This window comes from Marmota marmota, unplaced genomic scaffold, assembly GCF_001458135.2.
Source record: "Marmota marmota marmota unplaced genomic scaffold, marMar, whole genome shotgun sequence".
Lineage (NCBI taxonomy): Eukaryota > Metazoa > Chordata > Mammalia > Rodentia > Sciuridae > Marmota > Marmota marmota.
In genome coordinates, this window is record NW_025999991.1 from 7,356,556 (window position 1) to 7,381,983 (window position 25,428).

General features: G+C 51.6%; 1 protein-coding gene and 1 long non-coding RNA gene across 7 annotated transcripts in view; one reads left to right on the forward strand and one right to left on the reverse strand.

Moving 5' to 3' along the window:
- Positions 1-18,519, forward strand: part of LOC125617855 — a 42,543-nt gene extending 24,024 nt beyond the window's left edge. Inside the window, exons 2-6 of one of the 6 annotated variants that reach the window (XR_007348953.1) lie at positions 10,621-12,614; positions 13,766-13,894; positions 14,023-14,123; positions 14,417-14,641; positions 15,345-18,519. This is a non-coding gene — a long non-coding RNA (uncharacterized LOC125617855). Of the gene's footprint in view, positions 1-10,620; positions 12,615-13,765; positions 13,981-14,022; positions 14,124-14,416; positions 14,642-15,344 lie in introns of all 6 variants that reach the window. The other 5 variants (XR_007348957.1, XR_007348955.1, XR_007348954.1 and 2 more) reach the window with 5 other exon arrangements.
- Positions 18,520-19,690: 1,171 nt separating this feature from the next.
- Dipk1c (divergent protein kinase domain 1C) overlaps positions 19,691-25,428 on the reverse strand; it is a 41,408-nt gene continuing 35,670 nt past the window's right edge. Inside the window, exon 5 of the mRNA XM_048806703.1 lies at positions 19,691-22,101. Within this exon, the coding sequence (XP_048662660.1) occupies positions 21,886-22,101 (216 nt within the window). The 3' untranslated portion in view covers positions 19,691-21,885. The remainder of the gene's footprint in view (positions 22,102-25,428) is intronic.

Genomic DNA, 25,428 nt, shown 5'->3' on the forward strand with positions numbered 1-25,428 from the left:
CTTAATCTTCATTGGATGGGATTTTCCCCAGAATTTTTTGTTCCCCAATAAAAGTCCACTCCCTGGCTTGTTCTCTCTCTCTCTCTCTCTCTCTCTCTCTCTCTCTCTCTCTCTCTCGCTGGCCTCTTCAGTAAACCTCGCTACCACAATAGGTGGCTGGAGGCTGGAGCTAGGAGGAGCCATCCTGGAGCTGGTTTAAAGGTAATTAGAGTCTTATCTCTTTAATTCAAAACTCCCTAGCGGTTTCTCACGTCTCGAAACTTCATTCATGAAGCCGGCGCAGGTCGAGGGCGAAACTCTGCCATAGCACCTGGCCATTGTCCACTGAGTGTTCATCAGGACAGCCACGTTTATTATCTCTAGAGTTTCTATTCATTCCTTTTTAATCGACTTGCACTTTTTTCATGACCTCTTTGCTCTTTAAAGATCCCAGGCATATTTGCATAGATAGATCACTTCCTGGGTGTGCTTTATCTTAGCTGCTGAACCCAACCACTCACTTGTGCATGGTCATTGGTTCCCTTGCGTGATGTATGAACTGCCAGGTGAGCCATCTCCATACACAGTGCTGCACCTGCCCTGGGATGTGGGGCATCTCTTGAAGTCCCAGTTCTGGACCAGTCCATATTTTAATTTCTCAGTTTCAGGTCTCTGCGCCTCATATATCATGTAGATTCAGACAACCTGCACGTGGCCCAGAATTCTGCAGAATAAGGCCTAAAGCGTGGGCATGATTCTGAGCTGTGTTCCCAATCAGATGGGCAGGGGTTTTTAGCCCCCAGCTCACAGTTCAGGCAGCCCTCCCTGGCTCCTCCCTGATGCCACATGCCACCTCTGTGCTGTGTGGGGCCTGGGGTAGGGAGCGGACACCCATGAACTCAATTCCTTCCTTCCTGCAGTGGAAGCATGTTGAGGACTTCACGGGGCGCGAAGCTCCATCCTGACCTTTAGCTGGCTCTGGGTATTCCTAAGTTTCATTATGGTGAGTTTATGTTTGGAGTAGTTTTTTGTTTTGTTTCCTTTTACTTAATTTTGCTTTGTTTTTTATTTGTGTGGTACTGAATTTCCAACCCAATCTTAATTTCTACATGTTTTATTACTATTATGGTTTGGATATGAGGTATCTCCAAAACTCTCCTGGGTGAGACAATGCAATAAATTTTAGAGGTGAAATGATCAGATTATGAGATTCATGACCTAATCAGTGGATTAACCCACTGATAAGGATTAACTGTGGTCACTGTAGGCAGCTGGGGCTGGAGGAGGTGAGTCCCTGGGGGAGTGGGGGTATATATTTTGTCCCTGGTCAGTGGAGCTCTCTCTCTCGTCGCTTCCTTACTGCCGTGTCCCGGGCTCTTTTCTTGCCCCAGGTCCTTCTTCTCCGATGCTCTGCCTCACCTGGGCCCCGAGCCATGGAGTGGACCAGTAAGCACTGACCCTCTGAATCTGCGAGCCTTAAATAAGTTTTTCTTTTCTATGTTGTTCTTGTCAGATATATTGGTCACAGTGATGCAAAAACCAACTAAAACAATTACTTTATCAAACATTCTTGTGTGTTTCTAGATGGTCCACCTATAAGAGGTGGCCTCAGAATTGGCTCCATCTACCAGGTCGTGTGGACTGAACTCTGAGGTCATGGGGCAGAGTAAGAATTTCCAGGAGCTTGCCTAGCATGTGCCAGGCCCTGGGTTCAATCCCTAGAACACACACACACACACACACACACACACAAAATTATCAAGTAAAAAAGTAACAAAGGCCAACTTGAAAGACTTGAAAGGCAAACCCAAAGATGATGTCCTAGTGCCAGCAGTTCATTCTTCACCTGAAAGCTGTCATTGTCCACTGGACTGAGGACGGGACCATCTCTGCCTCTCTCCTGCAGCATGCCAGGCCCACCCACGGGCTCGATCCTCGGACAGTGGCCCTGATTCTCTCTAATTCATATTACGTTTTTGAAGTAGGCGTGGTTTTCATTCTAGTTTTTAATGTGGTAAAATACATATGGCATAAAATTACCAACTTAACCATTTTAAGTGTAGAGCTTGGTGGCATGAAATACCTTCATAAAGCCGCGCGACCCCACCTCCTTTCAGCTGGTAGAACTGAAATTCTATTCCCACTCAGCAAATGCTCGCTCCTCACCCCACCCTGCAGCAACCACCAGCGGCCATCTCTTCGTCGTACCTTCTCTAACTAGAAGGCATCGTGTTCCAGCTGCCATTAAAACTGCAGAGACTGCAGCGAAGGCCCTCGCCTAGGTCACTTCTACCCGAGGGCTCTGAATCCAGTCCACTTGGGCCACTGCTGCTGCTCGGCTGTGGAGCCTTCGTAAAGTCCACTGAGTCGGTGAGCAGGGAGAGGAAAGAGACCTGGGAGGAAAGATGCAGGGATGGGAGAAGCTAACTAGAAACAGATTTTGAATCACGTAGGGCATTTTTATACCAACTAGACAATCAAGAGAGCCTCATTGGAGGGCACCCAGTCCCAGGCGTTACGTGGCGTGGACAGCCTGGCAGGGGCATTGCAGAGGGACTCCCAGCTCCCAGAGCCACAACCAAGTGGCTGTTCCCACCCTCGTTCTGGGCTGTTTTCTCATCTCTCCAGCCTGCCATTCATTGGACTATAATGCCTCATTTGATCGAGCTGGTGACCCAGATAGCTTCAAGTAGCTCTCTGCTCTGTGGGTGGCCAGTCCCTGGTGGGGGTGTCCAGTTACCAGCTGCAGACACTGGGTGACTTTTCCCTCCCACCATGGCTCTGCAAGTCCCCACCCCCACCCTATCCCACCCCACTGTCAGGATTAGGAGATCTCAGCCCCTGCCCATCCCCCACAGGACAATCTCACCCCCCGCCCCAGGGAGGAGGGGAGGACCCTTAGCCCCCTGGAGTGGGCAGTAGAAGCAGAGCGGAGGAGGAGGGTGGAGGTGGATCAGCCTCAGCCTTCACTCAGGGACCCTGACTGACTGACAGGCATGGATGCTTAGCATCCCCCAGGCCAGTGGGGCCAGCCGTGTGAAATGTGCTCAGGCTGGGAGGCTGGACTTGGAGCTGTCTTCCCTCAGCCACACACAGAGTTCTGTTCCCCATATCTATGTGACAAGGAACCCCAGCAGGCCTCCTTGCCTGTTGCTGGGCCTGTAGGACAGGGCTGTGGGCCTCTACCCTGAGATGCCCTCCTGCCTCCTCAGGCCCTCATCTCAGCACCCACGAGCTAGGTGACCCCCTCAGAGGGCAGTGGCCAAAGAACAATCAAAAAGCTACAATAGAAACTAGCAGGAGGGGCTGGGGTTGTGGCTCAGCGGTAGAGGGCTCGCCTATCACATGCGAGGCCCTGGGTTCCATCCTCAGCACCACATAAAAATGAATAAAGAAAGGTATTGTGTCCAGCTACAACTAAAAATAAATAAATATTTTTTAAAAAAGAAAGAAACTAGCAGGGAACAGCACCCAGGGGGCCGTCCTGTGCTGCAAGTCCTTGTGCTGATGTCCTCCGAAGGCTTGGAGGGGCAGTTAACCTGCGGCATGAACAAGACCTGCTCCTGTGGGTTGTGTCCACCTCCCTGCCCCTGCCTCCACTCCACAGCCCAGTGATGGACGCGCCCAGGCCCTCCTGCCCCGAGAGGAGGCAGCAGCTTGCCATCCTCTGGGCAAACATGGTGTCCAGCTGGCCAGAGGAAGGTCACCTGCCACCTGCCAGCTTTCTTCTGGGGTTTGCTTTGCACGTCAATGGTTCACAAGTCAAAGGGCGTGAGCACTCATGGAGGCCTTGGCTGACGTGGGCTGGCTGTCGTCACTGGCTGGGCAGGCTCTGGAGGTGGGTCCATGACAGCACAAGGTGATAGCTCCTTCGCTCACCTCCTGCCAGCCCTTCAGAAGCGGTTCCTCTGTCTCACACAGACTAGGAAGGGGAGCTGGGAGCAAGGCTGACACACCACGCGTGGTTCCAGGACCAGAGACCTGGTGTCACACCACTGATGTCAACTCCCTCTGGTTTGGGTGAAGAGAGAGAGAAACACAGCATTTCTGCACATACCTCCTCTGGCTAACCAAAGATGCACATCTGATCTGGGGGATTGTAACCTTGGGGGAAGTCTCTTCTGGGCCATGACTTTCCCTGAGGTCAGGGACCATGTCTCCTGCGCCTCTGTCATTCCAAAGCTTGAGAGGGCCCAGAAGGTGCAGGTACTCACGGAGGCCTCGGCCTCAACCTAGGAGCCAGCTGTCCTTCTCTCCTGATGCTGGAGGCTGCTGGGGCCCTGCTGATGCTCGCCCGGGTCCACACCAGAGCAGCCAGGACTGATGCTGCAGTCTGTGCCAGCTACCCTCTGCCTCTTGGGCTGTCCAGATGCAAACAGTCCCCGATAAGTGCCTGACTTACTTGTCACTCACGGCCATTGAGAGCGTTTCCAAAGGGGCAAAGCTCTCCATTCTGGGACCTGCTGAAAAGAAAATCAGAAAACTACAGGTTTTTCTCCTCCAAAGTGTGATTTTTATTCCTTCTTGGATGCATAATATCGCGAGCTTCCCGTGCAGGCTGTTCTAGGCCATCCTGCTTTCTCCTGGTAATTCTCTGTAACTGTTCTGGGGCCTCACGCCAAAGCTCTGCAGCCCACTGTGATGAAAGTTCCTTCTGACCATGGAAGTGAATTTTATCTGAGTCCTCAAAAGTAGTTTTCTTGATAGGCTGCTGTGCCCCGACAGCCGGCCTACACATTTCCTGTGATTCCTGTGGGTCCCCTGGAAGAGCAGCACCTCCCACCACGGCCTTCCATGTTGTCTTTGGGGTCTGGCCACGGGCTGCTTTCTGGATAAGGCAGCCTCGGCACGGAACAGGGTGCAGGCAGCTCCAGACTGAGTCACGTTCACGCGGAGGCAAGAATCTCCCAGAACATGACAGCCTTGGGGCCACGAGCCACTTCCCCTGGTGTGGAGTCTCACAAGTGACTCCAAAGGGCAGACCTGAACCCCAGTAACCAGCAGCAGGGGGACAACTAGGAGGAAGGGGCCCTTATCACTCCCACTCAGAGCTGTTACCAGAGGAGCTGGGAGGTCTCCTCACTGCCTTGCTCTTCCCACACGGTGGCAGGACTTAGTGTGTCGAAATACCAATTCTCAGGTCTTCACGTCACGCACAGAGAAGCCGTCAGCGCAGCCACGGGGACAAGTTCACAGTAGTCACTTCATAGGAAAGGCAAGGCCTGAGAAGGCTGAAGTCATCACCTCTGTTCAGAGCGCTCAGCTGAGAACGCTGCCGCACCCCTAGCCAAGTGCCAGGCTGGTGGTGGGCGCTGGGGCCCAGAGACAGACGAGGCCGGTCTCTGCCCTGCTGGAAGAATGACCAGACGATGCTCTCTGCCAAGAGTTTCTGAGGGACGATGGTGCCTGACCCGCGACGGGGAAGCTGAGGCACAGCACAGCAGGGTGTCGAGGTGCTGGCCGTCTCTGTGCTCTTTACCGCCAGGCTTTACAGTGTCGGACCCCGGGAGGGTTAGGAGCGCCAGATCCTACTTCACAGACAAAAGCAAGAAAAGACAGAGCCAGACCCTGCGTTTCCTTCAGGTTAACCTCGGGCCGGCAGCAGCTTTCACACTCCTGGCCTCCAAGGCCAGCTGTTCCCTGGGCCGTTCCATGAGCGTGTCCTACTGTGAGCCCAACCCCAGGACTGCTGCATTCAAGAGCAGATCGGGATTGTGCCAGCAAGGACAGGAGACTGGCTCCTCGGGGGCCGGTTCCACAGGTGGCCACTGGGCAAAAGGTGCCTGAGATCCTGCCCCTCTGCAGGGCTGTGCCCTTCCCAGGGCCTCCTCTTGGCTTACACGCTATTCACACAGCTCATTTTCCCTCTGGAAATCTCACAAGAGAGGGAACACATTCCCACACTCAGAGGAGGGGTCACAGAAACGCATTTCCAAGCCGTTCTGAGCATCAGCAGCTCAAAGGGGTTTTTCATCTTAAATGACTTTATTTGGTGTCAAAGACAAAAACATTATTATTCACTCTGGCTTTAATGAAAGAATGTCTCTTTTTTAAAATACAGTTATTTAAGTTCAATAACTCAATTCAGGATCTTGATGTCCTTTTAAACCCCGCCCTCCCTCAGCCCTCCTTCAGGACCCTGTCAAAGGCTCCTGGTGATCTGTAATCTGCTAGTCTGCATTTTAATATTTGCAGCTGTGAAGCTGAGAAACGCCCTCAATTGGCATTACTGAAAGGCGGCTTCCAGGGAGGATGAAGTTTCCCCACAGCGTGATTTTAGGTTAAAGAGCAAAATAAACAAAGTGAGAATTTTGAGAGTTTCCTTTTGGGACCATGAAACCTCCCTGTGGACGTGACCTTTGTGTACAGGTACAGAGATGCTGATAATAACTAATACACGTCTCCGGGTCTCCGTCCTTCTTTTGTGTCCCTCAAAGAGATGCAAAAGTGAACAGCTCAGTGGTGGCTTCTTACCTTCTTTTCCTCGAAGCATCTCTGCAAGGTCAGGTGACAGCACCCCTCCCTGGCTCTCCTCTGCCCTTTCCCTACAACCCTTCTGCACTTCGCTTTGTGTTCTCAGACCTGGGAGTTGACTGACTCTCTCCAACCAAACTCCCACGGCCACCCAGCTGGTTTTAGTTGCCCTCAGGAGGTGACTGAACCTGTCAGTCGCCTGCATTTGACCCTTTCATCCAGACTAAGGTGCACGGTAGATGATCAATGAGTTCCCCAAAGACCTCTGAGTCCTGATCCCTAATGCCCCTGAAGGCCCATGTCTGTGCCTGTGACTGTGAATGTTTTGCAGATGTGATTAAGGGCTCTGAGACAGGAAGATTGTCCTACATAATCTGGGTGGGCCTAAGCATAACCAATGTCCTCATGAGAGGGAGGTGACATGATCATGGAGGCAGAGCTTGGAGTGATGGGGACACAGGCCTCGGAACACCTGCAGAAGCCGGAAAGGCGAGGAGAGATTGCACCCTGGAGCTCCCAGAGGACCCGCCCTGCGGACACCATGACCCCAGACCAGTGGGGCTGACTGGGACTCTTGGCCATCAGAGCTGTAAGGAAGTGAATTCCTGTGGCTTAAAGCCATTAAACTTGTGGTGACTTTTTATTGCAGCTATGGGGAAGTGGTGTGGGAGAATGACAAAAGTCAGGTCTCCTGAATCATGCTGTTTGCTATTGTATAGGGCAGTCCTAGGACCAGGAATCCATGTGCAGTTTGTGGCAGAGTGAGGGACGGGTTTGTGAGCGGACGTTTTCCACCCACTCTGACTGGCCCTGCCTTGGTTTTCTAGTGTAAAACTTGGAACCCCAGGTGTCCCGGAGGAACTATACCCAAATCATTCTGAACAGGTTAGGGTTAGATAGTTTTGAAAGGTGTCCCAGGTGATCCCTTATTTTCCAACACCGACATCTGACAAATCCACCTCACTAAGCATCAGAATCCCAGGAGAAGTTTTTTCTGAAACGCCAAATCCATTGACATCCCTGGAGATTTCGATGGAGGAGATTTGGGAGGAGCCTGTGCCTTTGCATTTTTAAACAGTTCCCTTGGCGATTGCTATCGTTGGGATTTTAAAATGCCCCTGAAGGCCCTAGTCTTAAAGGCCCGGTCCCCAGGCGGTCTTTTAGAGGCGGGGTCCAGCAGGAGGGCTTCAGGCCATGGGGCATGCTGTGTAAGGGGACCGTGAGACCAGGGGCCTTCCTCCTGCTCTGTGTGCTTACTCAGCCTGGGGTAAGTGGTCCTGCTGCGCTGTGTTCTCAGGACACGCTGCCTTGCCCCAGGCCCAGGTGGACAGATGGTGGACCACAACCTCCAAAATGTGAACCAAAATAAACCTTTTCTCTTTAGAAGTTGATTGTCCTGGGTGTCATTCTAGTAACAGAGAGCTGACCAGCACAGCGATCTCCTGGCCAGTGGTCTAGGGAGGTTCTGAGGTGCATGCCCAGCGCCCCAGAGGCTTTCTCCCCTGCGGGAGCCAGGACCCGGCTGTTTTCATAGTGACTTTACATGCCTGACACTGGTACAGACTGACTAATATTTAATAATCTTAATCTGGGGATGCAGCTCAGTGGTAGGAGGCTTGCCAAGCATTCACGAAGCCCTGGGGCAGAAGGAAGGAAGCTTTTCATTTGTTTATGATCCCCCTATCTCTAGTGCTCAAGAAATATTGTCTAAATTATGCCTATCTTGCCTTTCCCTCAAGGCAGAATTTCACAATTGATTCCAGAGCAGGGTAACAGCTGTGGCAAAGAGACACACATCAGTCACCTCACTATGGTGGCGTCATGGGCCAGGCCTCTGGGAGGGAGCAGGGGACCTGGAGAGTCGTCTAGAGGAGAAGACAGGAAGGGCCTTAGGGGGAGAGGGGCCATCTGCCTGGTGGAGGAGCTGGGGAGACGTGCCGGCCCCCAGACCCCAGTAGATGGTCTACTTTTATCCACTGCAGTCCCCCACTTGAGTCAGTGAAGCCATGGAGAGGGTTCAGGTAGAGCTGATGGTGACCGTCCAGCGCCTGCCATCCGTGTTGCTGTGCGGTGATCTCCGCTGGAACCCCGCAGGCCGCAGAGCGGAGCTGGAGCTCCCCATGGACTCCCTCGCCTGCTCCTGCACCTGCTCCCCCACTGTTCACTTGCACCTCTAGTTTTTCGTTCCCAGCCCATTTCTTTGTTTAGTCCCCAATAAACCTTCTTTTATTGATTTCCATTTATAATTTCCAAGGAATTAGCAGCCTTAATGTCAATTTCAATTTCCAAAGTTGGTAGCGATTGGGAAAAGTGCTTTCCTCGGGTCGATACTTCTCCTGACTTGATTTGGAGCTGTTAACAATGACCTGCGTATGATTTCATTGGGAAGAGTAGCAGGGACCAACAGAGGGCAATATGTGGATATGAACCTGCTGTTTCTCCCTGACACAGGTCTTTATGGAAAGGCCGAGTGCTCAGCGTCAGAAGGTGGCCCTTCCATACTGCGTCCCCACTGGCCACTAAGCTCATTGTCACATCACCAGCAACCAGCCCCACTGGGCAGGAAGCATTTCAAGGACTCGTTCTGCTGACCACATATCGACACTCACCTCCCTCTCGCTGATCTCAAATCGACACTCTGCTGCCCATTTCAGCAATTTTCTCAGCATTATAAGCAGTTCACTGTCACTAGTCGACTTATTGGGGTCCCCTGTCTTAGGGGGGTTGTGCTCCCAACAGGGCAGCCAGTCACTCCCTGCACTGCTGCCCTCTGACCCTGGGAGGAGCCTTCTCCATCCTACATTGCTCCCAAGACCCCTGCCCCTGCCTCAGGGCCAGCACAGCAGAGGATGGGGGAGGTGTTGGGCTGCAGCCCTGCACTCCTCACACCGCACCAGGCAGAATGAGGTTTTCCTGAAGGGTTAGAACAATGAGAGGGGGTTTAAGGGAGAAGACAAAGATTGTGCACGTGCAGAGCAGAACGGCCTCCAGGTCCAGGAAGAAGGCTCTAGGGAAAGGCAAGACCCTGCCAGCTCCCACTCTCCTGGAGACAGCCTCGCCTCCTCAGCACCTGGGACTGTCCCCAGACCACGCCCTGGGGTGCCGAGCACTCTGGGCTGTGCGGGCTCACCCCAGCAAGGCCCCTCGTCCCCTCCCCAGCCTGTCTCTTTCCATCCAGCTGGCACTGCCTGGTAGAACATTTACACACACACACGCACGCACACACACACACTCCCACACACTCCCAGTTCAACCAACAGAGTCAAAAACCTGGAAGGTGCAAACCCTGTCCTAGGACTCCACACCTCAAGACCAGGAGTACCTGTGTCAGGCCCAAGTGCCATCCTCCTTGGCCACTGTGGAAGTTTTCACCCACCACAACCACCCAAACCCTTCAGATTATGCCCCTTTGAACCAGCCAGGAGTAAGGAATAGGATCATTTCTGAGCCATCTGGCAGCTTCATTAACCTCACAAATACTTGAGTAAAGGCCTAGGAGACAGCACCCCCGCCCCCTGCAGCTGGAGGCCAAGGAGAGGGGTGGAAAATCAGGGGATGAAACGAGATTGTTCCTTCACTTACACTAGGGCTCTACCCCAGTCGCCCACCCCTGCTCTCCCTGCCAGGAACACTGAGTGTTCTGCAAGCTTCTGGGCTGATTGGCTCCAGCACTGCTTTATGAAGACGTGGCACCCAGCTGCAAAACCTCTCTATGTCATCCATACTTTTGGCTCCTCTATGGAGGTTGTGTCTCAAAAGTAGTACCATCTGACTTTTTCTTTGCAGAATAGCCTCAGTGTGAGCTTTTTTTTTTTTTTTAGAGAGAGAGAGAATTTTAATATTTATTTTTTTTAGTTTTTGGCGGACAAAACATCTTTGTTTGTATGTGGTGCTGAGGATCGAACCTGGGCTGCACGCATGCCAGGGGAGCGCGCTACCGCTTGAGCCACATCCCCAGCCCGAGCTTTTTTCTTTTTATTTTTTCAAGAAAATACTACCATAGTATAGCTAGACGATTGATAGATGGTTGATTTATTCATTGATTGATGGTGAATAGAGAGAGACGATAGGAAGGTGGATGGGTGGTGATGAGTCAGTCTGTTGATAGATGGCTTAATGACAGTCACTCTCTCCGAACCTAACACCTTCCAGCTGTTCTCTTTGCAGGCACCTGAGCCTTGCAGCCATCTGAGAGTTGAAGATGGGCCTCCTGCTTTCATCTTCAGACTCTGCTGTTCCATCACACTGGGAGGAGATGCTGCATTGACAACTTCATCTGGGACCTCAGACCCACGTGTTCCAAGGAAAGTCCACCGGAGAATGTGATGAGCCCACGTGGACCCTTGGAAGCAGCAGCAGGAACAGCTGTCTTCTGAGGCCCCGGCCAAGGGGCCTGAGATTCATGCACCAGAGACCTAAAGTAGAGATTTCTCACCCACCCTGCCGTGAACCTTCCAAGTCACCATATGGCGTTTCCTGTTCTCCCGTGAGCCCCTCCCATGATGGTCCCTGGTGGGGAGGCCACAGCCCTAGGAAGGTTTGAGAACAGAGTCGTAGAATGGATCCAAGAACAAACGGTATGGCCAAGACACAGATGTGCTCCTGCACCCTTCCAGCAGACCCTCACACCAGCCCAGGCTGGACCCAAAAGGCCTGAGCAGTCCTCTCCTCTTTTGAGGGGGGTTTAGGATAGACGGCTCTCTCAGAGTCTTTCTCACGGTTTGGGAATAAACATACTTTCTCAGTATCCTCAAGCAGGAAAATCTAAAGCAAGCAAAGCAAAAGCAAGTATCAAAGACTCCAACAATACTTCCTGATGAACAACTTCTACGAATTTTTCAGACCTGCTTTCTTTGCCTGATATATCTGAGTTTTCTGCCTGAGGGTGAAAAAGCTGTCACCAATGCAGTGTCCTTGATCAATTACCCTGCAACAGAAACCACAAAACCACAAGCTCACCCCATCCTGGAGAAAGGAAGGGAACATGTCACCATTTCTACTTATATTAGGATATGGTTCCACATATCTTTGTTACCTGCTTGAACCTCCCTTAAGAAGGAAAAGAAGGAGATCATTTGCCTCAGAAACTGCTAAATGTAAGGAAAAGGCCCTATCAGTTGTCAAATTCCATCCAGATGACATACTTGGCCCAGTGGTGCCTTGAATTTTAAAGCATTTCAGAAGGAGCAGCAGTTCACATAATAGTTTTCTCTCTGGCTGTGGGTGTAGCACGCCCTAGAAGCCGTGTTGGTGCAGGGTCACACTGGGGAGTCCCTGGAACCATGCAGTCAGCCCCTCACGTGAGAGCAGATCCCTCTGCCCTCCCGCAGGGCTGGGGAACACATCTTCTGAGCATGGCAGGGCAGCTTGGCTTTCCAGACTCAGGACAGTTCACACCAAGCATGGGGCAAAAATAACCTCGATTTTTATAGTCTAGTATTTTTTTTTCAAAGCCTTGGCCCATAATCTTATTAAATGTAACGGTTCAAAATAAGTTTCTCTGGGAAACTTTGAAAACTAGGCAGCAAGAAAGCCACCGACGAAGTCTGACATGGTCCCTCTGCTGACCCCCTGGAAGTCGATGTTCCCAGTTCCCCTCTACGGGAAGGGATGTTTCCTTGATCTCTCTGCCTGAATGAGGACAGACAGCCACACTTAGCTTGTTGGAAACTCAGCGAGCTCCTGAGTCTCTGTGAACGAAGACCCAACTGTTGTCTCAGTCTGCAGACGGCCACTGCTCTGGGCAGAAGATGTGGCAGATCATGGCAGAAGAGTATGGCGCGGGAAAGTGGCTCAGAACAGAGCACTGGGTAGGGGAGACAGGGAGACAAACTCTCCTCGCCAAGGACAAAATATATACCCGGAAGACAGCTCCCAGTGGCCCACCTCCACCAGCTGTTACCGCTGTTTACCGGTGACGAGTCCTTGCTTCCCCGAATGCTGAAGTATAACACCAGAGAAGCAGCCGAGGCAAGGGTAGAGTGGACAGTGGAAGCTTTATTAAAGGACAGCAGAAGAGACTTCTCCCCGGAGGAAGAAGGGGGCCCGGAAGGCGGAATCCGTGGAAGGGGGAGTCTTCCCTGTTTTATAGCTAAGATCTTCCTTCAGCTTGCCCACCCTCCTGACCTTTGTTTCCCGTTATCCTGAGTGATAGAATGCAGGTGGGAAGGCCCAAAGGTGGGAGGGAGAAGGGCTGGAGGAGTAATCTGGGCAGGAAGGGCCTGTTTGCCGGGAGCTGCTTCATTAACAGTTCCTTAGGATGGGCTCCGGGCCTTGGGGACGTTAACATTTCAATTTCCCCAAATGCTACTCTGGTTTCCTGGACTCCTGCCATTCTCTATAACGGCCTCCATTTTCTTTTTCTTACTGGATATTAGACCTGATTTACCTAACTGCACTAACTACCTATCTGTAAATCTGGCTTCACAGCCACACCCTATCTGCCTAGAGTTACCACCCAGTTAATCCCTGTCAGGGGATTAATTCACTGATTTAAGGCTCTCATTACCCAGTCATTTCTCCTCTGAACCTTCTTGCATTGTCTCACACATGAGGGAAACCGTAACACGGCCTTTGCCCGGGCTGTGTCCCTGTAGACAGCCCTCTGACAGCCCTGCCCATTCCACCCCTGCATGTCCAGCATGCCACCCACCTGGCCCTGCTTTTCCAGAGCACTCTCCAGGCTTTAACATGTGTCCGTCACTATGCCAACACGGTTCTCACTCTTGGTCATTTATCATCCTCCTCCCTGGCCTCTCTGACCCCAGTGTCTGTTCCTTATGGTGGAGGGTTTTTGTGTGTCCTTCTCACTGACCTATCCCCAGGTGATGAGCACACTAGGTATTCAATTACATGTTGGGTGAACAAAGTTTTGAGGAGGGACATCATAGCATCAGGTTTACACTTAAAACCACTTACTCTGGCTGTGACCACAGCCCTGGACTTTCCCACTGAAGGGTCAGTTTGTGGAGGCTGGTGACAAAGCTGCCACCTCAGTCCAGATGTGACAGCAGGGCTGGGTCAGATGTGTGGAGGCGAACAACGGCAGGCAGATTGGGCCACTCCAGGTTTGGGTAGAAACTCCAGCAGGGCAGGAGAGTGGTAAGGACACCTTGGCCAGTGCTGGTGGCAGACAGAGGCAAGACAGATGCGAGCTGAGCCTCACTGTGGGCTTGGGCCATGTTGCTGGCCTCAGCAGGCTGGCCTCAGCAGGCTGGCGTCCAGCATAGACTTAGGCAATGCCAGCATTTTTTTTTTTTTGGCCACTGGTTGTGGTTCTCAAAGCAGATTCCTTTTGTCTCACCATGGATAGAAAATCTCCAGCGACTCAATCGACTGAGAAGTCTGATGTCCCAGGCTGCTGCCCACAGCTGACCAGGAGTGAGAAAGCATCCCGTCCAGTAGCCCAGGAGCACAGGCTGCATTCCTGCCCTTCCTCCAGGTGACCAGAGCACTGCTGGTGTCCAGGGACATGTCATCCTACTGAAGAGGAGAACTGGGCCTTTCTCCTCCCAAGAGGCTGCACAGGTACTTTGTTATGAAAAAGCAGAATGTGTTGATTTTTTCCAGGCTATCAGTTGCTCTCAGTGGAGACGTTGCTTTGGTAACTGCTCCGTCTTGGGATTTCCCAGCCACCACTGGTGAATTAGAGCCACACTCTCACAACTCAGGTGAGCTAGATTCTATTAACGGGCCTGTCTTCTCGCCCCTCCCCAGCTGTGGTAGCCAGAACCTCTTGTCCCGACGTTTGTGAATGTGGGAGAGTTGGTTTCCTTTCCGACACAGTTCTGACTCACCGGGGCCCTACCCCCTCCGCCCCAGTTCTTCCACACGGTATCTGAGCGCAGTGGCCGTCTGCAGCGGGGTCTCCACTGTGTACCCCAACTCCACTCTCACAACTGCACCCCATTAGTCTTGCATCTCAAGGTGTCAGCCCACCCTCTCCCTCCCTGTGCCTGTCTAGAATCCTCTGTCACTCCCACTTGGAGTGAGGGAGCTTTGCTGTCCAGAGGGACAAGCTGGTCCCACCCCCGTCCACCACAGTGTCTGTGCTCCCACGTACCAGCGGATCCCACTGAAGTCTCTGAAAGCCTCCTCTGCAGCTGCTGCCCATGGGCTTTGTCCTGTGCTGTGAGCCTCCTACGGCCACAGCCCATTGCTGGTCTGGCGCCCTGAGCAGGCGGGCCAGGTGCGTACCTGTGGGAGTTCTCTGGGCCCCTCCATCCTGGCCAGGGCAGAGCTGAAGACCACAGAGGCTGGGCAGGCGCGTGGCTGTGAGAGAAATTTTGAGCCTTCAAAAGGCAGGAGGGAGGCACCTAGAACCCCCGCCTCTGTGGGTCAGGACTCAGAGCGGAACCTAGCTAGTTAGGAGCCCTGGGCCTTCTTCCTGCCATCTGGTGAGCCTGGGGAGCAGCGCTGCACAGCAGAGGGACTGTCCTGGTGGTGGTGACAATGACTGTGACCCCGCCAGTCACGCCTCTTAGGCCTGGCACTCTCTCCTTTGTGATGGTGATTGCAAGTGTGTTTGATGTGTTTATGTGTGGGCATGTGCTGTGTGTGTGCATATGTGTGGGCATGTGCTGTGTGTGTGTATGTGTGGGCATGTGCTATGTGTGTGCACATGTGTGGCCATGTGCTGTGTGTGTGTATGTGTGGGCATGTGCTGTGAGTGTGAATGTGGGTGTGAGTGTGTACTGAGACTTTATGTGTGAGTGCACCTGTGTGTATGTGTCTGTGTGTGCACGTGTCTCTATGTGTGGGGGTGTGCGGTGTGAGTGTATGTGTGTGAGCAGGACTGAACACATGTGAGTGTGAGTGTGTGTGTGTGAGTGTGAGTGTGTAAGGCAGGTCTTTGGTCTGACCTCTGCTCACTGTTTACGACACCCTCACAGCTTGGATGTTAGCAGTCAGGTGTCTTCTGTTACCGCCCAAGCTCACCGACATGGCTCTCACGATGGTGTCTCACTGAATATGCTTCTGTCCTGGGTGGAACCCCCTCCCCGTCTCAGGGAAGACTCCTCCAGTGCACCCCATCCTTGGTGAAGTGGTAAATTTTTAAGTCACGTGTATTTTGCTCCAAGCGGAAGGAAACATGTCGCACTGCCCTTACTCTCCAAGCACAGCTAAAGCATTCCTGCTCCTTTTCAACCGTTGCTATGGAAATTGACCCTTGTGTGAAACCTCGTGGGCAATGTACCCCACACACAAAGTGCCGCAGAGGAGTGCTGGCCAACTCAGGCAGTCACAAGTTGCTCCTAGACGCCGCACCACTGGCCCTCCTGAACTGCAGGCCACGCGGGGGCACTCTGGAGACTCCACAGAAAGGAGGCCCTGGAGGCCCCCGATGCCCTCGCTGCTGTCAGCAGCCCCCACCCCAGCAGTGCTGTGCGCCTGGCGTCCCTCCCACATGGAGGGTTATGCCTCGGGAGGTCGCAAGGACCTCAAGGACACACACCCTGGTCTCAGCAGACAGCTGGGCCACTGTGGTCCGTGGAGAAAAATGGCGAAATTCGAGATTCAGCAGGAGGAGGCCAGAAGGAGACGGGAGCGTTGATGAAGAGCACCCACGTGAGGACTCGGCAGCCCGCACCCGACCACTCGCCTGTTTCATCTCCTGTCTTCAAAGAGGCGCCAGGACGTGGGAGAGGATGAAAGGGAAAGTGATGAAAGAAAATGGCACCACAGAGGCTTGAAGGGCTGAGACGGCGGAGGGGAGGCTGGAAGCCGGCTGGTGGCAGCCTGCAAGTCAGCTGCTCCCGTCTCAGGGACCCCACGCTCTCCTCCACGCTCTGGAAGACATGGCTCTAAAGAAGGGGGTGTGGCCCTGATCCGGGTCTTCCCAGTGCACAAGCAGCTCTAGAGCCCCCATCTCTGCACCTGCTGGGAATCAGGGGCAGACAGGAGCGTGCAGGGCCCAGCCTCCCTCCTCACTCCTGGGCACTCAGACAAAAAGGCCTGTGTGTGTCCAAAGGGACAGGTGAAGGCCCACGAGGGCCCCTGAGCTGTGGACATGGTCCTGCACCATCATGGAGATGCGGGTTTAGCTGTGACAGCTTGTGAATGGGCTGGAGTTCCCCTTGGCCCAGACCAGGGAGTCCCGGAGGAAACCTGTGCAGCTGTTCCCTGATCTCCCGCCTCCTGCGGAGTCTTGTTTGCTCCCTGCAGGACATTTGCACACTCTTTTCACACTGAGGCCAGGGAAGGTCTAAAGTCACAAGAGCTGGTTCCCAGACCAGGCTTCTGGCTCCAAGTTCCAGAACCTTCCATGAGTACACACTGACTGTTCCTCATCAGTTCAGTCCATCTGTCCTGACACGGCAGTGAGTCCAGCTGGGGCTGAGGAGTGAAGACAGTTTAAGGTGACTCAGAGACACTCACTCCTCAGTGAAGACCTGTCCAGACGACAAACGGCTTTGGAACAACTTAGACGTGGAGGTGTGGGTATTCTTGGGGGCCTTTCTCCTGCAAGTCCCAGTGTGGTCTTCTACCATTGTGTGGAAATATGACGAGTGGTCACCTTGCATCCTGTGCTTTTGGGGTACACTTTTCAAGTTTCTGTGTTCAAACATTTTGAAAATCGGAAGTGATCACGTGTCCTGAGTTTCAGTTTGAAAGCCACAGTGTGCAATAGTCACTTCCCTCAGATTTCTACTGTGGAAAACAAAGCACGTAGCCCTCAAGGTCAGGGACAAAAGCAAAGGCCCCCACCCAGACCCTGACCACAGCTGAGGGCCACATACCTCTCCCTCCTGCTCAGACAGCCCTGGCTCAAACATCCTTGAGACACCTTCACAGGTTCAAGACTGAGCAGGGAAGTGGACCCCCATAGGCCAGAGCGTGTAGAAGCCAATGCTGAGCCGAGTGTCCCCAGACCTCGAGGCAGAGACTACAGCAGGTGTTAGTGTTCATCTTCAGGAAGCACCAGGGCCAGGGTGGCCAAACTAGAAGATGGTGGAAGAGAGAAATTCCTAGAGTGGGGCTGAGGGCCTTCCTCCAGGCAAACCCCTCGGTCTCCAGGGTGCAGCTGGCTCTGTTCTACAGGGCCAGTGACACTTATGACAAGCCCCTGCTGCCACCTCCCTCAGGAGAAGCCACCGGCTGTCCAAGGCCAAGACAGCATGGCACCCCTCCTGTCTCCCTGGGTTTCTGTGACTGCACAGCGGGCATCCTGCACTGCTGAACCCCTGTGCTGGGGCAGGAGGCACTGCCAGGGTCCCAACAGGCCCTGTGCATCACAAGACCTGGGCCCAGGTTCTGCTCCCTCGGGTGTTGGCTGAGGGTCCTCCTGCTTCAGATGCAGCCATGTCTGGGTCCCCCTCATGTTGGGCTGCAGAAGGGGTGGACAGCAGGGCAGGGAGGGGGGAACAGTTTACCCCCTGAACAACTCCTGCACCTCCAGATACTCAAAGAACAGCTTCTGAATCAAGTTTAAAAACAGCTGCTCTTCTGATGATTTAAGTGATGTCCTGAGTGTTTGCCTTCAGTGCACAGAGGGCCTGGGTGGGCTGGGACTTTGCCCAGGCAGGACCCTGGGAGACAAGGCTGCTGCACTCCCAGGAGGAGGTGTGCTTTGCCTCTCATCTCATGTGAGGAGAATCCAGGAGGTTGGCAATGTTGGCAGTGTCTGTAAATGTTTGCAACATCATGTGACAAGGCCAGTTCAGGTGTCTACAAACTGCTGTGGCCCGAGCCCCCTGTGATTGCCATGCAGAACCTCGTTAATCCTGCCACAGGTTGAGATGTGTCCTCTGTAAACCAACCGGACATACAACCTGGAGTTGTTTCTATCATCAGAAGATCATTTTAACTATAATCCATCAGGATACATTTTGAAAACTGGCCTCTGATGAAGGATTGGATGGTAATGCAGTGCCTGCTTTGATCTGGATAAAATTTAACTTGCCTTAATAGTCTTTTTCAATTCCCATCAATGTTTCTCTGAGAATGTTCTGTCTACTGTGAGTGTTGTTGAAACATAAAACAGAATTCACTGAGGCTGACATTTCCCCCTCTGCTCAACTGGGCCAAGAAGCATCTCATTTGTTGCATTAAAAATATTAAAAATGGTTTCAATATGCATTTCCCTGATTGCTAGACATATTGAACATTTTTTTAGTGTATTTGTTGGCCAATTATATTTCTTCTTTTCAGAAGTATCTGTTTAGTTCTTTCACCCACTTATTAATTGAGTTATTTGGATTTTTTTGGTGTCAAGTTTTTTGAGTTCATCTCACTCCCGTCAGAATGGCAATTTTGAAGAATACAAATGATAATAAATGCTGAGAAGGATATGGAGGGAAAGGCACACTCATCCATTGTTGGTGGGACTGCAAATTAGTGCAACCACTCTGGAAAGCAGTATGCAGATTTCTCAAAAAACTAGGAATGGACCCACCAGATGATCTAGCTATTCCATTTCTTTCCTTGGTATTGATCCAAAAGATCTCAAATCAGCACCTCTTAGGGCCGCAGCCACATCAATGTTCATAACAGCACAATTCACAACGTCCAGCTATGGAACCTACTGAGGTGCTCTTCAACAGGAAAACAATGGGGGGTTACTTGGCCATAGAGAAGAATGAAATTATGGCATTTGGGGGTAAATGGGTGGAACTGAAGACTATCATGCTAAGTGAAATAAGCCAGACTCAGAAAGTCAAAGGTTGAAGTTTTTCTCTGATTTTCAGAGAAGCTACCAAACCCATGGGGGGTGGGGAGGGGGACAGAAAGAGAGACAAGGAAAGGGGGGTGGATTCCATCAAAGTAGAAGAAAGATCAATGAACTAGATGAAGAGGATTGAGGGGGAGGGAGAGGGGACGGGAGAAGGGAAGAACAGCAGAATCAATCTGACCTGACTGTCCTAAGTACATACAGGAATATCCCACAGTGAATCTCACCTCACGTACATCCACACCGACTATTAGATAAATGCAAAAACTAAAAGTAAATAGCAGAAAGCTCAGTAGAGCAAAGGTAAGGGAGCAGGGGGAGGGAAGGGGGAGGAACTGGGAGGGACCAAATTGGGACACCTTATATGCTTCTATAATGGTGTCAAAATGATTATATATATATAATATAATGTTATGTGAAACTAAAAAACACCAAATATGTAAATAAACAAACAAATAAATAAATAACTACAATTATTAAGGATGGGGCTGTAGCTCAGTGGCAGAGCCTTGCCAAGCGTGAGCAAGGCCCTTGGATTCAATCCCCAGCACCAGCACACTACAACAATTAAGTACTGATACACAGTGTTTTTATTGTATTATATAAAAAAATCTAAACAAGCCTGAACTTCGGCATGGATTGTTTAAGAGCCACTGTCCCACATGGGATTCTCCAGGCAGGGAGGGAAAGTGCATGTCATCAGGTAGCCATCCTAAGAGGAAGGAGATAAAATGGCCCCTTGCAGCAAGAAAACCACGGTTGTGGTGGGTGATCAACCCTGCACAGTCTCCAGGGCAAACAAAAGCATTCATTTCCATTTTGGTTGAAGCGAAAACTGACTTTCCCTCCCTGGCAGCTTGGTTGCCTGGCCAGGGGGCCCAGAGCCCCTGAGGAGGGGCTGCAAGATTCCCAGGAGGAGCTCAGTCTCAGGCCCCAAGGGCGCAGGTGGCAAAGCCCCTCCTGCCTCCCCCACCCCCCATCTCAACCTGCCCTCCTGGGTCCCTTCCCAGGTGAAAACCTGCCCAGCAGAGAAGCAGCAGCAACAGGGCAGGGGCAGGGGTCTCACCCAGCACCAGGCCCAGCCTGTGAGAATCTGCCAACTTGGGTCTCAGCGCACTTCTGCCACAAGAGAGACAGAGATGCTGCTGACAAGAAGTGCAAAGTGGGTCCTCAGGCACAGGACTGGGGGGCTGTGTCCTCCTGTGTGTCAGCTGGCATCATCCCATACGCTGCAGGGAGGGATGGGGGTGGGAAGCGCAGGTCACTGGGGCCTCCACATGAGTCTCCAGGACCTCAGAATCGGGGCTGGCGGGGCTTCCGAGATCCCAGTTCCTTGTGTCACATCTCAGAGTGAGCTGGTGCCGACAAGGTACACAGAGAGACGCGCCCCAGAGGACCTGGAGAAGGCAGGCTCCCTCGTGTAGATCAGGAAGGGGTTGGGGGTTAGGAACAGAGAAATTGTTGGAAATTTTCCAATTTATGCATTTTTGAAACTTCAGATTTTGTCCTTTTCCATTTGTAAACCCCGACATCCCCTCCTCATGCCTTCTGGGCCGCGTCTTTCTCTACTCCACTTCCATGTGACATGTGGTTCTGGTGGTTCACTGGGGACGCACAGGTCCCAGCTCAGAGTGGAAGTGAAGTCCCTGTGGCTCCCCGTGGTTCTTCAGCCTCCCCGGAAGCAAGCGGAGCGGTCTGCTTCCTGTGGCTTCTGTCCACTGCAGGAAAGCGCCACTCAGAAGAGCACATCCCACCAAAGAAGGCTCTGGTGCCTGTGGCGTGGTCCCCTCAGTCACAGGAGGAGCGGGTCTCCCCCCACCCACAGTCATGCCCACCCCAGCACCTGGTCCACTTAAATTCTCTCGGGTGACAAGACAACACTGTGTTCAGCAAACCACAGCTCCCTGCTTCTAGGAAAGCTTCCCCAGAGGACAGGCTAGAGAAACTAGATCCCCACACCCCACATGTCCACCTGCTCACACTCCCCTGCTGACACGCACATGCACACTCATGCATGCACTCGTGCCTGTGGTCACACCCATTCATATGCATGTGTTCACACACACAGACTCCCTCGGGTGCACACACTCACACCTGTAGATGAACACTGGTGCAGGTGCACACTCATATTCATGTGTGCACACAGAGGCATACTCAAACTCCACCACAGAGCAGTCACCTGTGCACAGCCATGCACACTCACACACACACACAGATGCAAGCACACACATTAACATGCTTGCCTGCACACAGTCACGTGTACACACATTCATACTGCTCTTCATGGACACATGAGCACACACTGGTATATACATACATGTCCACACACCTGTGCACACCCATGCTCACTTGCATACTCACCTGTGTGCACACACTTGTGGTAATGGTTTAAAGGGAAGAGCAATCAGATCTTTTTTTTTCTCTGATGACTGGACACAGTGCTTTCTACAGAATGTTGCACATGGGGCTTGTGTTTTCTGAGAGTCCCCCCAAAGGAAAATGCCCTGTGCCTCCTCTGTCATTTCAGGGTGTGACAGAGGGGTCAGGACCAACAAAAATCATCAAGCTGGAGTGGAGCATGGGGACACTTGTTCCAGCAGCTGAAGTGAAACTCTACAGCACCAGCAACTGCACAGGTCAGACTTCAGAGTACCTTAGAGATAACCCATTTGCATAGTGAACATGTCTCATCATTAGAGCAACTGCACAAAAAGTCACTCCAGGTCACTTCTCTGCCATGCGCATGCTGAAAGCCTGAGTGTCTACTTCTCTGCCTCCTGCAGCTCCTTCAGCAGGGCTTGAAGGAGCCTGCGAAGCTTCCAGAACACGCTGGGGGCTGCTCTCCAGTTCCCAGTGGAGACTTCTAGGTCCGTGCATTCCTGTACAGCCTGCTGTAATTGCCACCGGAGCCGGAAGGAGACAGCAGAGCTCTTGAGAGTTGAGGGGAACCAGTGGCGAAATATTTTGTCACAGATTACCTGGGGAAAGAAGTGTGCGCAGTTAATTCAGGGCGGCAAGTCATCGTTCAAAGCTTCCCAAGTCCCCAGTTGGTTCTCCAGCGGACCTTGGCTCTGCTCCTTCAGGGAGGGCCCTGCAGAGGCCACTGGACTCTTGGGAGGTGGGGGGCTTTCCCTTCTACAGGTGAGACCACTCTGCACCCAGAAAAGCCCCACCTCAGAGAGCGGGAGCCTGGCTCCCTGTGCAGAGGGAAATCCATCCCCAGCCTGGAGCAGCGGAGAGGTTCTGGGTGATGCTTCGTAGAGGACTGAACACATTTCCAAAGAGAAAGTGAGTAGAAGTCACCGACAGAGACAGTTCTTAGGAGTCAGTGGTTCTGTGGGTCTCAGCCAGCCGCCCTGCCCTGTCCCCACTCCACATGGGCTGTCCTGTCCACAAGTGGGACAGAGCAGCAATGATAACCACCCCAACGGGGCGTCCTGAGGGCCAGATGGAGCCCAGCGGAAGGCAGTACAGACATGTGCACTGTTCCACGCAGCCTCGGAGCCTGTGAAGAAGGAAGAGGCTACAGGCACAGGTATCTTTAAAGGAGCCTTCAAATTGTTTTATTTTAGGAGCAGAAGGAAAAAATTAAGTTACTCTATAATGGTCTTTAATTCTAAAAGGCTATGAAATTCACTGATGCCCAAGAGATCTTGAAATTCTCAGTTCGAAGGTGATCTGCTTACAGCTTTCACAGTCCCTCCGTGGAGCCTGGCCTGGGCACTGCACAGTTAACAGTGCTTTATTTCCCACATCACCCTTGGTGTTGGGGTCATTCAGCTATTTTGCTATTTCATAGAAGACAAGTAATTTAACTTTCATTTTTCCAGACCCTATAAAGGCAAGGATCACTTTTTTAAAAAGACAACTTTATTTCTTTTTTGAATCAAGAATACATTTTCATGTGCAGACTTTAAAGCGTCCTGAAGAAAACACCATAATCTCAGTCTCCAACCAGCCCGGATTCTGGGCTCCTCCGAGAGGTGACTCCTATTCAAGCACTCTAGACAGAATCTAAGGCTGTAAACACATTGGCCCCATTTTCTTTTATGTTTGCACAAATGCTACTCTGGGCAATATTGCAAGTTTGCATGCAGGGATTTGTTGGGAGTGTTCATGGGGACACATCTCTAGGGAACTGAGGAACACCTACATAGTTGTCATTTATGGGGGCAAAGGGACTCAGCTTTGTATCTGTGCCCCCTTCTCCCACACTGACCAATTACTAGATGCTGCTGCCAGGAAGCAGGCACAACCCTGGAAAAGAAGTTCTGTGGATTTCCTGGTTGAGGGGTTGCATGATCTCTGGATAATTTTCCATCCATGCTCTACCCTTCTGGTCTGTGAGGAGAATTGCAAATATTTTTGCTTTGCTTATAGTTTTGGTGTGGCTTCTTTGCCCGTGGGGATTTTTTTTAAAGATAGCTAAATTTGTGCACTTTTCTTCCTTTGGCTTCTAAGCTGTGCTCTATACTTACAAAGGCTTTCCCTGCACTAGAATAATATTTACATTCTCCAAGTATTTTCTGTCCTGGTACTTTAAGGATTTCACTTTTTACAAGTAAGTATTTGGACCATCTGGAATTTAGTTCGGCATAAGGAATGAAACACAGAGTTAACTGGACCACTTGTTGGGCTGCCACTTTACCAGTCATTACATAACCCAGCTCCCACATGGGGCTGCACCCCCTTCACCACACACTAAATGCCCACTTATCAGTAAGCCTATTTGTGAACATTTTTATTCTATTCCATTTATTTGTCAATCAATTTATGCATGGCTAGAATTTTGTGTGAAATTTAAGTTAGAAAAGTAGAAAAATTGCAAAATAAAGAAAAACTATAATCCTACCATTCAGAAATAATTATTTTTGACAGCTTGGTATCTATCTTTTCAATCATATCCTATTTTGCAAAATATCCTATTCATAGTTTAAATATTGATTTGTAGTCTCTAATTTTTTTTAACTTAACACTTCAATTATCTCATATCCTTAAAGAATGTGTAATCTCACTTCTAGGACTTTATTCTAAAGCAATCATCGGGTTTATGGACAAATGGAATTGCTTAATATAAACATTTCCAACACACAACTCTCCAGAGAGATATAGTTTATGATCTACAACAATATAGACATTTATCTCTTTCCCTGAAGCTTCAACTGTTAATGAATAGTATTTTAATGACTATTCCCAATTGACAAAATAAATTTGTTATCATCAGATTTCAATATGCACGTCTTTGGTGAGATGAAATTATTTTCCATTTCTTTGGCTCTTTGGATATGGGCATTCAAATGTCTGGTATCTGCTCTTTCTCGCTGACTTCTTTGGTTCCTTGTGCCCCCTGATGAATCAGAAGGGACAGAAGCTTGGGCTCCTTATGCTGCGTAGAGAAGCCGTGTTCCCGTGCTGTGGACGGGGTGACTGGGGTGATGCTACAGTGAAGACCACCCCACGCCCCCAGCTGGATGCACCAGGTGTGGGTGCCACATTAAAGAGGACAGGGCGGCAGGCCTCCAGGTCACATCGTTGCTGGGCCTCCTTCAGGAGGAAGCCCAGGGCAGTTCCGGAATTCCACCCCGAAGTTTGGGTCACTCTGGGGCAGAACCAGGGCCAGAGACCACCAGATTAACAGCACGACTATCCACGTCTCCCCAACTCATCCCATCCTGGGATGACAGCCCTGCACTGTGCTCCCCTGGCGGCTCTGATTCAGTGGTGAGGCGGTCCCGACACTGCCTTCTTGCAGAGGCCTCAGACCTGTGGGCCCCCATTCACCCTCATCCACCTAAGCACCTCAGTGAGGGCTGGAAGGGACTACCAAAAGGAGAGATGATGTCCCACTGATGGGGTACTCAACCCTGGGCGTGGGGTCTCCCACCTTGAGACCCAGTTCAGCTGTCTGAAGCCCAATTAACTCCTACTTACTGCTGACCTGGACTCGGCTTCCTCCCACCCCACCCCTGCAACCTCTACTGTCCCGAGCCTATCCTGTGGCACTGCAGTGTCTGTCCATCCTGAGGCCTGCTTTGCACTCTTATCAGTCTCGTCCTTGACAGATTGGTCTCTGGGTTCTCATTCTTGGTGTGTGTGTGTGTGTGTGTGTGTGCGCTGTGTGAGGGGTTATGTCGACGAAGACACTGGACCCAGAGAACAGGTCTCCAAGCCCAAGGCTCAGGTGGAGCTTCAAGGAAGAGGAAGCCCAGCAGGTGGCTTTGCTGGGACCTCCATCCATCAGATCTCAGTGGTCGTTTGCCCACCCTCCCCATGGGGTAGACAGTAACCCCCCCCTGTCTCTTATA